This window comes from Erpetoichthys calabaricus, chromosome 3 (assembly GCF_900747795.2).
Source record: "Erpetoichthys calabaricus chromosome 3, fErpCal1.3, whole genome shotgun sequence".
Taxonomy (NCBI): Eukaryota; Metazoa; Chordata; class Cladistia; order Polypteriformes; family Polypteridae; genus Erpetoichthys; species Erpetoichthys calabaricus.
The window spans coordinates 96725605-96740157 of record NC_041396.2 but is presented as its reverse complement, the minus strand read 5'-3'; the positions used below and the strand labels follow the sequence as shown (position 1 = coordinate 96740157).

At 41.8% G+C, this 14553-nt stretch overlaps 1 protein-coding gene across 2 annotated transcripts in view; it reads right to left on the bottom strand.

The window, feature by feature from the left end:
• Window positions 1-7106, bottom strand: part of LOC114648267 (natural cytotoxicity triggering receptor 3 ligand 1-like) — a 43483-nt gene extending 36377 nt beyond the window's left edge. For both annotated transcript variants that reach the window (XM_028797210.2, XM_028797212.2), the window contains exon 1: window positions 7015-7106. In XM_028797210.2, the coding sequence (XP_028653043.1) occupies window positions 7015-7057 (43 nt within the window). In that variant the 5' untranslated portion in view covers window positions 7058-7106. The remainder of the gene's footprint in view (window positions 1-7014) is intronic.
• Between the last annotated feature and the right edge of the window lie 7447 nt (window positions 7107-14553).

The window sequence follows — 14553 nt, the reverse complement described above, 5'->3', positions numbered from 1 at the left end:
TCATCTGCTCAATTACTCCTTGCAGTTTCAAGATCACAGCTGAAGTCTTGGGGTGACAGGGCTTTTTCAGTTGTTGCTCTTAGACTTTGAAATGATCTTCTGTTCCACATCATATCTTCTCCTTTTATTGAGGTTTTTAACCCACTTCGTCTCTTCCGCCTTTCACTCTGGGTCGTTGGGAGGATGGAAATTAAATAATCCCTAACAAATTGTTTTTACATGATTTCTTTCTTTACTGTAGTCTTATATGTTCTTCTGTACAGCACTTTGGTAGAACGTCTTTTGTTTTTAAATGTGCTTTTATTAATAATTTGATGTTGACTTTTGACTTTAACACCCAATACACTTCATTCCCAAACCCCAGTCCTTAAGCTCTCCATGTCGCCATGAACTGAACACAAAAGTGACCTAATGATGAAGTTAAATATCTGCAACTTTCACAGCTCAGAAAATGACACCTTTTCCCACTAACTGTATCCCACTTCTGACACCATTGTAACCAAGACTGAGTCTGCCCCTGCACTTGTCATGGCTGTTCCCTCAGCTGCAATGCAAACTTAGCCCTCATACATAACCCCCTCAGAAAGCAGGCATTCCAGCCCACCTGTTGCACATCAGGGAGCTCAGCACTCCAAGGGGGATCTCCCCTGTTCTATTCCAGATACTTCAATCAGCACGTGCGTCCACCACCAGACAAGACAACCTAAAACCATCCCTGTGGTGCCAAAGACCAACCACACGTAACCCACAAGAACTTCTGTAACAAAGATGATTAGCAACGTGAGCTTGACATGACATGATGTCAGTGCTATCATAGGTTTAAAACAGGCTTACGCAACAAATACTTTTGCAATGTTATTTATAAAAAAAAAAGTTAAAACATCAGAAGAAGTGTGAGAATTGTTTAACAGTTCTTAGCTCCTATGGGAGAAAGAAAGGCTTTAAAATTGGGAACTCACAATTTTAAATTTGCAAAGTTTCAAGATGATATAACATTTTATCTTTCAAAGAAGGAAATATTTGTGACACATTTAAATATACCTGTAATCTCAGTTACTTCCTTCAAAATAAATTACCTTACTGGAAAAAGGAACCAGGAAGTTGGTATAAAAGAAAAGGTTATTGATATATTTTTTAAATGATGCCAAATACTCAGTCAAGTTAAAGTTTTGGGAATCCCCCCACCTTATTTATACTGATTATTTGTAACAAATAATACATTGACAACTGACAAATGTGTTACTGTCAGATATATTGAAATGTACTTGATCATATCCATCTAGACATCCAGTTTCTCAACCGCCCTTTTCCCATCATACTAATGAACAATAATGGACGGGGTGGATGGATGAATAGATGGATGGAATGTGTCAATTTAACTTGAAAATTAAACTATGAAAGCTAATACAGTACAAAAAAATCCATTTATTATTAAACTGCACTTCATGCTGAGTCAGACCTGCAGTAATTAACCTTTTATCTATAATTAGCTTGATTGGCTCAAAAGCACCCTGGACAAATTAATTACTGCACAGTCACTCCTACCAGCAGAATCGGTCAGTCCATGAAGCAACAAAGGTCCCATCTGAGGGGTGACAAATACGAAGTTAAGGTGTACATGCTAAGAACATCAAACTGTAATGATACTGTGTGGGCACTGTTACCCACTGGGCATCATTTATGAAACTATAAGTGTGCATGTGCCATATACCCAGAGGTGTGCCACACAAAGGGATACACCACACACAGGCCATCGAAGTTTAATATTGCTGATTATCCGCTATGGACAATGAGGGCTGATGTCTGTCAACCCCACCTAGGGTTCTAAGTGGGCTTCAGCCGGCACTGCCTACTAGTTCATGTGAATTTTTCAAAAGATGATGAATACAAAGTGCAAAGAAAAATACTTGTTTCCTATAATAATGAGTATTTCCATCACTGAAACTTCAGCATATATTCTATTGGTTTACTTACTCACTGTTTACAATGTTTTTTTTTTTCTTTTAAAACATTTATAGCTCTTTGAAAAGAGAAGTAATCCTAGGATTGTATGTCATAAGTAGACAGCACTGTCAAAGACTTTTTCTCCCCCTGACAGGTCATCCACCACTCATGCCTCTGACACCTGATTTTCATTCATGACTCATCCCCTAAAGTGATGATGCCATCATGTGTTGCTGCCTCTTAAAGTTCCCCATCACTGTTCCCATTCTCTCTAGATAAACCTTCACACATTTGACTTTACCTGCCACATATAAAATTCTTTGAGCTCATAGCCTCAGACGAACTCTGCTGGTCTCAGTGGCTCTCTCTTTAACCTGTTATGATGTCTGATCTCTTCTCAGGTACTTATATCCTGAGGAATCATGCCACCCCCTTAGAGCAGTCTCAGATCATTTTTTCTGAAGATTTTTTTTTTAGGTAAAAGTAAATTTTATTTACACAGCACAAATGACAACGCACAAAACAACTTTGTCTTGTTGAAAGTTCATACCAAGTCCATTACACCAAAAACATAAATTTTCTCAGTTTGGTTCCAACTTCTCTGCCTGAACTGTCTGTTTCACCATTCAAACGGCAGAACCCCAGCACTTTATGCATATGTTGAGTTTGCAAAGGGAGATGGTATATTTTCAGCCACACAGACATCACGAGGTTAGAATGCGTCTGTGTGTGTGACTGTAGCTTCCCTTCACCGATTAAAATTTCCAATTTGGAATTTCAAAGGTGAGCCATCACTAAGACCAAAGCTCCAAAGAACCCCAACAGTCTTTCTATCAGTGGCATCTCATCTTCTATCCATGCTAGCCATAATGCTAGCTAATAGGAACCATCAAGCATGAATCTGTCATGTGAAGAGATAATCCAGCAAGAGCAGCCAAAGGAGCATGAACTATTTACAAGACACTAGAGGTTATCCTTTGCCAGAGGAGATTTTTCTAGAGTGTTGGCATTTTCTTTCCCTGTTGCATTTTATTACCAATTTATTTGCTTTCACCATCAGTTGTGTGAGCATCATCCTCTACCCCCAAATTCTGCTGAGCTCTAAATTATAATCACACATCATTCATGCTGTACTGCCCCTGTTTTTGTCAGTTCTGCTACCAGTGTGGAATGGAGTCCAGTTCATCTGCAGCCATTTCAAGCTTTGGCTCCTTTCATTCTAGCATTCCAGCCACATTTTTTTCAACCTAAATGTTAACCAGGGTGGATGTTCACTTTCAGAATTAATTTTATGGAAGTAGTTTTCTATTGTTCTATTGTTCATTTACTGCAACAATTGGAATCTATTGCCTAAAAATGTAAGGCATCTTTACAGGATGGACTTAATAAATAACCATCTGAATTTAGAGTGAACTCTCACCAGTTCCTGGAATGTTGTTTCTTAAAGTTCTTGATACAACATACTCCATGTAGTATTGAATGGATTACCAGGAAGCTAAAATGCATGATAAACTGAAAACAAGAATCTTGTTGTTCACAAAAATTAAACAGTCATTCATGATCTTATCCATACACCATTTTGCTTGGTCTGCTCAAGATTATCTGCTTCTTCGGATGTTTAAACTTTAACAATGGGAGTGTTAGTATTATAAAGCTCCAACATTCTTCTGCTGCTGCTCAGTATCTTCAGCCTTGACAGGAATATGATATTTTATATACACTTCTTACCCCTTGTTGTTTGTAGTGATGGCTGAAAAAAAAATCAGTATCTGTTTTCATTGAGAATAGAAATAACAAATTTTCTGATAGAATGGATGTCTAAGAAGACTAATGCTGCACCACAGCAAACAACTTACTGTAAAAAATCTCATGCCACTTGTGTCACATAATCCATACATCAACCAATAGCCAAAATGCATGCATCTTTGCTGAAATATTATTAAATGAATACTTTTGGAAAATTGCAGTGAGTGCAGTGGAAACATATGTAGAGGTATTTAAAATTATTAGTTAGTCAGTCATTCTGACAGACGGTTATCAGCAAGAGTGAAAGGGAAGGTCTACAGGACAGTAGTAAGACCAGCTATGTTATATGGGTTGGAGACGGTGGCAAAGACCAGAAAACAGGAGACAGAGCTGGAGGTAGCAGAGTTAAAGATGCTAAGATTTGCATTGGGTGTGACGAGGATGGATAGGATTGGAAATGAGTACATTAGAGGGTCAGCTCAGGTTGGACAATTGGGAGACAAAGTCAGAGAGATGAGATTGGGTGGGTTTGGACATGTGCAGAGGAGAGATGCTGGGTAAATAGTAGAAGTAGTAGAATTCTTTATTGTCATTATGCATACACATAACGAAATTTTTTGTTGGTAGGACTTGGCTTCAAGGCAGAATACTTAAAATACACAATGCACTATAAATAATAAAATAAACATAATAAGTATGAAAGACAGCAGCAATAAAACATCATCAAGTCCAGACTTTTCCTGAGGTAGTACGCCTGCAGAGACCAGTGATCTGTGTGCGTGGGTCTGCAGGGAAGGATTACGAGGGAAAGCGCGTGTGCATGTCTACATGGGGGCAGGTTAGGGGTAGATGTAGATGTATGTGTGTGTATCAGCAGGGGCAGATGGACTTGACAGCTCTGGGGAAAAAGCTGTCTTTCAGTCTGCTGGTGCGTGTTTTTATGTTTCTGTACCACTTTCCCGAAGGCAGTGGTACAAACAGTCCATTTCCCGGATGGGTGAGATCCACAGCTATACATTTGGCCCTCTTCTGCACCCTTCCAGCATATACAGAGTCCAGGTCTAGGAGAGGACTTCCTACGATCCCCTGTGCTGTTCTCACCACCCGTGCCAAGTCCTTCCTGTCCTGTGCTGCGCAGCTACCGTACCACACTGTCATACTGTGACAGAGAATGCTTTCTATAGCGGATCTGTAGAAGTTTGTGAGAAGCCGAGAGGAGAATCCAGCACATCTCATCTTCCTCAGGAAGAAGAGTCTTTGTTGGGCCTTCTTTACCAGGAGAGATGTGTTCAAAGACCAGGTCAGATCCGGTGTAATGAGGATACCCAAGAACTTGATATTGTCCACACACACTACAGCCTCCTCATGTATGAATATAGGAGCATGTTCTGTTCTTCTGGACCTCCTATAGTCCACAATTACCTCTTTGGTCTTGCTGATGTTCAAGATGAGGTTGTTGGCTGAGCACCATAGTGCTATATTGGGAGAAGGGTGCTAAGGATAGAGCTGCCAGGGAAAAGGAAAAGAGGAAGGCCTAAGAGAAGGTTTATTGATGTGGTGAGAGAGGACATGCAGGTGATGGGTGTAACAGAACAAGATGCAGAGGACAGAAAGATATGGAAGAAGATGATCCGCTGTGGCAACCCCTAACAGGAGCAGCCGAAAGAAGAAGAAGTCAGTCATTCTCTAACCCACTCAGTCCTGAACAGGGTCGTGGGGTAGCTGCTGGAGCCTAAACCAGCTAGCATAGGGTGCAAGCCAGGAACAAACCCTGCACAGGGCACCAGTCCAGCTACACACACCAAGGCCAACTTAGAATCACCAATTCACCTAACCTGCATATCTTTGGGAGGAAACGGGGAGAACATGCAAACTCCATGCAGGGAGGACCCGAGTCATGAGCCCTGGTCTCCTTACTGCGAGGCAGCACTGCACCACTGCCCTTTAAAATTAATACCTTTATGGAAAACAAATCAATCACTTTAAGCAATGATCAGTCTGAAGTAAGGGTTGGACTGCTGGACACGCACAAATGCACTGTTAGGGCCCTGCTGCAGCTTCGAAGATATGTGTGTGTGCTCATTGCACTGAGCAGATTGCTTTTATAAGTTCACACATACTGTATGTCACCATCAATCTTTTATCAAGTGTTATTTCTCTGAGAGAACAAAATTATCTTAAAAACTACTGGGAAGGCTAATTTTTAAACAGCTTTTCATAGGCAGGTTTTGCTAGTAAAAACCATGCTAACAGACTGAACAGTGCTGCTGTATTATTTCTCTTAAGTCAATGTATAAGCTAAGGCAATTTATGAAAGTAAACAAACATGGGCTTAAAGCAGTTATGAGCTAATACAAATATGATTAAACAAAATGAAAAGTCAAGACTGCTGCATGGTTAGCCTTTAGCACTCATCCTTCATATTTTGAACACCCCAGAACTTCACGATCCCCTACACAGGCGTGAAGGAGCTTTTGAACTGAAGACCAGTGAATGCTGGGGAGAGGTGGGTCTTTATATACAGTATGCCCTCTTATATATAGTATGCCATCTCATGGGGACCAACAGACAGGCATCATTTCCAGATTATGAACAAATTCTATGTTGTAGGTATTAATGATTTGCATTATTTTTGCCTGCATTATAACTTTTAATCTAAATCCATCATATGCACCTGACCTTAATTTAAGAAGAATGGCAACAAGTGTTATTTTATTTTCTCTCTATCTCTGTCATCTTTGCATTAGTTTAACATCCATTTGCTTTTAAGCCCTTGTCCCGCAAGTGTGTGATGGAAAAGAGTGAAACCTGTTGATTAAGTATTAAACACTTCTAATTACCCACCCATGGTCACAAGTAGGAAAAGCAATCCCCACAGGAGCCATCCCAAGCCCATCACAGGACACACTCATATGTTCACACTTGGCAAGTGAAGAGGTGCCAGCTTAACAACACAACCTTACGTCCTTGGACCCTCTTAGTCCAGCTAAAAGGTCATGAGGAATGAAGAATATCCTGACAGCAGGTAATGTGATTCATAATTGTTACCTGAAGATATATGGTAGTCACTTCTCATTTTCTACTTTTCTGCAGTAATTAGGCAGTGGTGCTACTTTAAACCAATTATTAAAATAACAGTTCCTAAAATTAAGACTTTACTCCTTAAGTATAATGTATATTATAAGGCTATAATAACAAATAAGATTTGAACAGATGGTACAGAAAAAATTAAAATATTTAAATCTGTACTATTTATTTTCTACATTTTTTACGGTAAATTATTAGGATGGCAATTCCAATTTTTAAATGTCAGTTATGACTTACCCACAGCTGGAATAAACACCAGAAGAGCAATTGCTGCTGTCATGACCACGTTAAGTGTGTCTCCTGTTGTTTTTCTTTAAGCAGGTTAAATGTTATTTCCTTGTATGATAAAACCCTCCCACTTTTTTTTTTGTCTCATGCTTCCTGGTAGACAGCTGATTAGCGAAATTCCCATATTAAGATGACTCATCAGTTTTATGTAATCATACAGTATATTTTTTTGGATTCCCTAATACCTGGATGAAGTAGATTTTGCACACAGCTATTTGTTAGCAGTTAAATACAACATTGTCACAAGTGGCACCTTTAGATTTTTTTCTAATTTTTAGCAGAGTCCTGGAGGGTGCATGGGAGTTCGCCCAACCAGTCTACATGTGTTTTGTGGACATGGAAAAGGCGTTCGACCGTGTCCCTTGGGGAATCCTGTGGAGGGTGCTCTGGGAGTATGGGGTACCGGACCCCCTGATAAGGGCTGTTCGGTCCCTGTACAACCGGTGTCAGAGCTTGGTCCGCATTGCCGGCAGTAAGTCGAACCCGTTTCCAGTCAGAGTTGGACTCCACCAGGGCTGCCCTTTGTCACCGATTCTGTTCATAACTTTTATGGACAGAATTTCTAGGCGCAGCCAGGGTGTTGAGGGGGTCTGGTTTGGTGGACTCAGGATTGGGTCACTGCTTTTTGCAGATAATGTTGTCCTGTTTGCTTCATCAGGCCATGATCTTTAGCTTTCTCTGGATCGGTTCGCAGCTGAGTGTGAAACGGCTGGGATGGGAATCAGCACGTCCAAATCCGAGACCATGGTCCTCAGCCGGAAAAGGGTGGAGTGCCCTCTCAGGGTTGGGAGCGAGATCCTGCCTCAAGTGGAGGAGTTCAAGTATCTCGGGGTCTTGTTCATGAGTGAGGGAAGAATGGAGCGTGAGATCGACAGGCGGATCGGTGCGCCGTCCGCAGTGATGCGGGCTCTGCATCGGTCTGTTGTGGTGAAAAAGGAGCTGAGCCGCAAGGCAAAGCTCTCAATTTACCAGTCGATCTATGTTCCTACCCTCACCTATGGTCATGAGCTATGGTAGTGACCGAAAGAACGAGATCGCGAATACAAGCGGCTGAAATGAGTTTCCTCCGCAGTGTGTCTGGGCTCTCCCTTAAAGATAGTGTGAGAAGCTCAGTCATCCGGGAGGGGCTCAGAGTAGAGCCGCTGCTCCTCCGCATCGAGAGGAGTCAGATGAGGTGGCTCCAGCATCTGATCAGGATGCCTTCTGGACGCCTCCCTGGTGAGGTGTTCTGGGCACGTCCAACCGGGAGGAGGCCCCGGGGAAGACCCAGGACACGCTGGAGGGACTATGTCTCCCGGCTGGCATGGGAACGCCTCGGGATTCTCCTTGAAGAGCTAGAAGATGTGGCCGGGGAGAGGGAAGTCTGGGTATCTCTGCTCTAGCTGCTGCCCCCGCGACCCGACCTCGGATAAGCGGAAGAGGATGGATGGATGGATGGCTTCAGTGTTCTTCTGTTATTCTCAAAAACATGCATGTTATGTTAAGTTTGATTCTAAATTAGACATGTGATGGAGTGCCCCCTCCACAATAGATTGGCACTTTGCCCAGAGCTGTTTCTTGTGCTGCACTCAGTGCTGCCAGGGTGCATTAGCCCCCACCAACTTTAGCCATGAATTAGATTACATCAGAGGTCCTCAATCACAGTCCTGGAGGGCCGCAGTGGCTGCAGGTTTTTATTCCAACTAGTTTCCTAATTAGAAAGCAGTCCATGCTGATAATGAAACTTGGTATTGAACTATTGCTTGCATTCATCCAAGAGCAATTTTAATTGCACTGTAGAGTTTCCTCCTGTGAGAACATTATCTGTTTGTTTGGTGGACCAGAAAAGATTTAAACTTAATGGTCTTTCCAATTCCCCTTTCATTCATTTCTAAACATTTTTTATCACAGATACTTCATAGTAAGCACATTAGCTGGACATCTGCTGGTTTATTGGTTATCTGCATTTCATTATTAACTTAAGTCTGATTAAGAAAACAGGCAACAATTAAAACTTAAATGCAGCTGCTAAAATCTAAAATAGGCAATTAAGGGTTCTGAAAGGTAACAGGAAAGAGAACTAAAATTAAGTCCAAAAACATATTGTTTTAGTAGTAAGTAAGTGGGTTCTAATTAAGGAATTGGTTAAAGTGAAAACCTGCAGCCACTGCGGACCTCCAGAACTGTAATTGAGGACCTCTGATCAACAATGTAACTAAAATTTGTCTTTAATGAATGAAAGCGCTAACAAGGCCTGGAGTTAAATACCAAGTTTCATTATCAGCAAGGGCTGAGTTCTAATTGGGAAAACTGGCTGGAAGGACCCCTGGATTACATGGTTTGAGAACAATATGTTACAGATGGTTTTGTTTTGTTTTCTTTTTTACTTCAAGAATTATGTAACCAAAAAAAAAACATTGTATAAAAAAAATTTCCATATCATCTCTGGGGATCTTTTGGCTAGCATTCCAGGTAAATTCTGTGAGAAAGTCCCTTTTTCTCATCCAGATGTAAAGCCTATTTGCTCTTTGTTAGCTTCTAATTAGAACGTGTGAGGTTACATTTTTATTTACTCAAGGAAACAGTACAAATACAGTTTTAAATAGTATAAGGAAGTTTGGCAAATATAATTACTGTATCTTACAGTAGGTATTACTTCATTAAGTTCCCATAACTAAAAAAAAAAAAAAAATCAAGCCACCAAATATTAAAAAAACAAAGCTGGGAAAAGCCATCATGTGTTTTTAATATTTTAGACGCTTGTTCTTGGTTGCTTCCTTTGTGGTGAGAACCTCTGTGACAGGAGCTATATGGAGTAAAGATTGATGGAGTGATTCTCTTCTTTCGGCTGTTCCTGTTAGGGGATGCCACAGTGGATCATCTTCTTCCATACTAGGGGGCTCCGCCCCCTGCTCGCTTCGCTCGCCAACCCCTGGCGTTGGGGCATGACAAAGAGTGAGATGTATGAATTAGATATAGAATAGTGTGCAGGTTTGGATGATGCCTATATAAATAAAAAATAGAGTGTTTGGCATAGAGTAATGTTTTATTGGAATATTTCTTTGTATACAACATTAGTAGTAAAGATGGTGTCTTGTCTTTGAATGAGTCTTCCTTGGCATGGATCATTTATAACTTTAACTTTAACATTAGATGAACGTCGAACGCGTGAGAAGGCAACATAAAGTTGTCTATGTCCAAAAACGGGTTCAGAGAGGTAGATACCAACCTTGTCCATGGCTTGTCCTTGTGATTTGTTGATGGTCATGGCAAATGCAGGTTTAATGGGGAACTGTCGGCGTTTCAATGTAAAAGGTAAATCCAGGTCAGAACTCGTAAGGTCAATTCTAGGAATGAGAACAGTATTGTTAGCATGTGATTCTGTAAGAACTGTTGCTTGAATAACACCGTTTTTAAGGGTAAGGTTGTGTTGTGGTCATCCGTCTGGGTTAATAGTGTTCAAATATTCTAAGGGGAAATTCAGATGTTCATTGTTGTCATCAGAGTCAACTTTGTCAGAGCTTAGAAAGAGCCGTGTCTCTCCAGGAAGTAATGAAATGACCTGGTTATTAATGTGATTAACATTAATATTTTTTGGACATAATATAGTGCGTTTTGTTAACCACATATGCGAAAGCAGTATGGGCCATTGCGTTTTGGTGGCCTGATATCTACTCCGGTAGATGCAAAAGCAAATGAACTATTGTAGGATCTAATGCAGTTCATAAAGTTTTTACTTTCAGGCACATCGTTAGTTAGAAGCTTCTGTAGATATTCAGGATATGAATGTAAAGGAGGCAGTCTAATCTGCCCCTTTTGACAACAATGTGTAAATTCATTATTTGTATTGCCAGTTGTTTCTTCTGGGAGGTTAAGTGAATGACAATGATTGCAAATGACATTCATTAATCCCAATGAATTTTCCTCAATAGTGGACTCATTATTGAAGGCGTTGTCTGGCGTTGATGTCCGCGATGGGCATGTTTTGCTTGTGGCGTTTGAGTGCCACGTTGTTGCATGTCCATTATTTGTGACGCGCTATTTTTTAGTTTTAATTGATTCGCCTCCGCTTTGCCAAAAGTCCGTTTCAGTCTACGTCGTGCATTGTTTGTATCGAGCCTTGTCCGTTTTTGTATGTCGGTCAGTTGAGCTTTCTGCTTTTGGAGTCTTGCTTGCTTGTTTTCTGGCAGGTCATATGCGCGTTGTACACGTCTTCATTCATTTATTCTGTCTATTCGCTCCCTTTTTTGTATGTCTGAGTCGCGAGCTCTTTCTTTTGAAATCGTGCTTGTTTCGATGCAGCACTTTGAGACGCGCGCTGTATGCGTCTACATTCATTGTGTCTGTCCATTTGGGCACGTCTCTGTAACGGGGTTACTTGAGCTTTGCGTTTTTTGATCCAAGACATTTTTTCTCCCGGAGTTTCCGAAGCGCGTTGTATGCGCCCCCGTGTATTTTGTTGTTTCATTCGTGTTCGTGTGTTTGGTCCCGTTATCCGATCCGAATCGTTTTGTACCCGTGACCGTGTATTCATGACTTGTTTGTTCCTCAGTGTGCGAAATATGGTTAAGTAATAAGGAGGATCGCACTCACTGTTAATATGGAGCCTTTTCTGCAGTTGAACGGTTAATAGTGCTTTATTGTAAGGAGATCCACCTATGCTGCCTAGTGTGAAGGTGTTGAGATGACGTATGTTTAATATGGACGTTTCCTTTAGAAATGTGGCTTTGGGTGTCACTTCTTATTGATGTGTGGGGGGGGGGGGGGGGGTGAGGATTGTTGTTGCGCGAGCGTCTTCTTTCTTTTTGTGTTCCAGGGGCTTGTTGAATCCCCCTCTTTGTGTGTCCCGTCCGTTGCTTGTAGGGTGTGTGGGGTGGTTTTGTGTTCTTTTTTTTTTTGTGTTCCATGGGCTTGTTAACTCCCCCTCTTGGTGTGTGTCCCGTCCGGTGCCTGTAGGGGGGGGGGGGGGGGGGGGTGCCTTGCTGTTGTGCGCGAGCGTCTTCTTTTTTTTTGTGTGCTAGTTTCGTGTGCAATGGGTTTCGTGCTTTGCCTGCGTTTGACTACTTTTTTCTGTGCCTTTTCCTTTTTTCTGTGCTCGCGCCGCCTCATTTCTTTGACTCCTTTTTTCTGTGCTCACTCCTTTTTTCTGTGGTCTTGTCCGCCTCTCGCGGCCCCTCATCTGCTTCTTGCGGCCCCTCATTTCTTGGGGCGCCTGCGCAGTACGTCTTTTTGCGGCTACGGCCCATGGCCGGATGTCCCTGCGTCCATCCGGTTTAGCATTCTCGGTTAGCAATATGGATCTTTCTGTCCTCTGCATCTTATTCTGTTACACCCATCACCTGCATGTCCTCTCTCACCACATCCATAAATCTTCTCTTAGGCCTTCCTCTTTTCCTCTTCCCTGGCAGCTATATCCTTAGCATCCTTCTCCCAATATACCCAGCATCTCTCCTCTGCACATGTCCAAACCAATGCAATCTCACCTCTCTGACTTTGTCTCCCAACCGTCCAACTTGAGCTGACCCTCTAATGTTCTCATTTCTAATCCTATCCATCCTCGTCACACCCAGTGCAAATCTTAGCATCTTTAACTCTGCCACCTCTAGCTCTGTATCCTGCTTTCTGGTCAGTGCCATCATCTCCAACCCATATAACATAGCGGGTCTCACTACAATAAGTATATTAATTGATGGACTGATATTCAGTCCAGGGTTGGTTACTTTCGTTTTCGTGTTGTTGCTGCTGTGGGCTTCAGCTCTCCACAAACTTCTCCTAGATGAGGTGAGTTCAGAAAATAAGTTCACGGACCGACAAGAAGTGTCTTCTTGCAACACCAGAATGGCTGTGGTGTGATGACTGCTAACAACTTTTTTATTTTGCATTATAAAAACACAAGGACAAAAAAACTGCTTTGACATTTCAGTTTATGCAAAAGAACTTTTTATATTATTAGGCAGCATAGATGGCTAAATTTGAATAATGAATGAACAAAGGCATTAGTAGAAAAAATGAATCATCCTCATCATGCTTTTAAGCTGATAAAATCTTTGCAGATGTATATGTAGCTAAACCCCCTAAATTAACTAACGTCTACGTTAAAGTTTTAAAACAGATTAATAAATGTCGCAGGTACACAATGTGTGCTTCTCAAGAGATGTTAATGGTCACACAATACTTTAGGTTAAATATAATAATAATAATAATTCTTTACATTTATATGCCATTTGGGAGTGGGTGATCTTTTGTCATGTTATAACTGAAATAGCCTCTGGCATTTCATTTTAGGTGTTGCCACTTTGTACATTACATGTTATACCCTGTGACCACTAGGGGGTGATGCAGCACCCCAAACCTCAGATGCAACCACCACAACACAGTACAATAAAAAAGAATTATTTGTACAAATACCTTATAAAAACAGGCTTTGAAAATCACAAATAATGCAATTCTTCTCTTCTTCTCTCCTTCTCTCTCCTTCCACTCCAGGTGAGCTCTGTCCTTCTTCCAACCAATTCCAACTCACCTGGATGAGGTTGAGCGTCTTCTTTCACGCTGGACCTGGAAGTACTTCCTTTTCTAGTGCATAGCCTGCTAGAGGTATTTCCAGGTCAAATGGAAGTCTCACAAAGTAAAGATAATGGATCCCAGCACCCCCTGACAGTACCCACAGAACCCGACAAGGCTGTCTGACAGGACTACAGTTTTCAGTGTGACTTGCGGGTGTCTGCACAGGTAGCATCACCCAGGGAGGCTACCCTGTCAGGGGGAGCATGTAATCCTCCCAGGTTGTCACCCCTGACCTTCCACTATACTAGTATTATTCCTCAGGCCAACCCTGCCGGGATGCCACACACATGGGCATGGGAGGCAGCTAAATGGACCAAAAGAAGGCAATTCCACATCAGGCCAGGGGTGCCAGCATACATTAAACCTTCCTCTTTTATCTCTGCAGACAAGACATGGGAAATTCTGCCTGATTCAGGCCTGATGACATCACTTTCCTGTTCCAGCCCCGATGACATCACTTCTAGTTCCGGACCCGAACATGTCACTTCCGGTTCCGGCTCCAAGAACATCACTTCCAGTTCCGAGCCTCAATTATGTCCTTTCCTCCTGTCTGAACCTTAAATACAAGACCATTTCCGATGTAATTTCAGTTCTGTTTTAGACTCAACTCTGTACACATCTGTGCTACCTATTTGCCATTTTGCAGCCAGGCAAGTATACGGGTGGCTGTCCCAAACCTTTTTTTGTGTGTCGAAGCTATTTATTTCACAGTACCCACTGCTGTACTGCCATATTCTGCCTGTCTCCTATCCTGGTAAGGAACTTTGCCCCATCCCGACCACCCATGCGTGTCATCCATCATACCCCATTCTTCTCAAACAATGAAGCTATATCTTTTGTGTTCTGTCTGGGAAATAATTTTCCTCAATAATATGTGACATCAGACTCTTATTCTCTCCCTTTTTCTATTAATATACATTTGAGAGCTCCAGTAATTCCCTT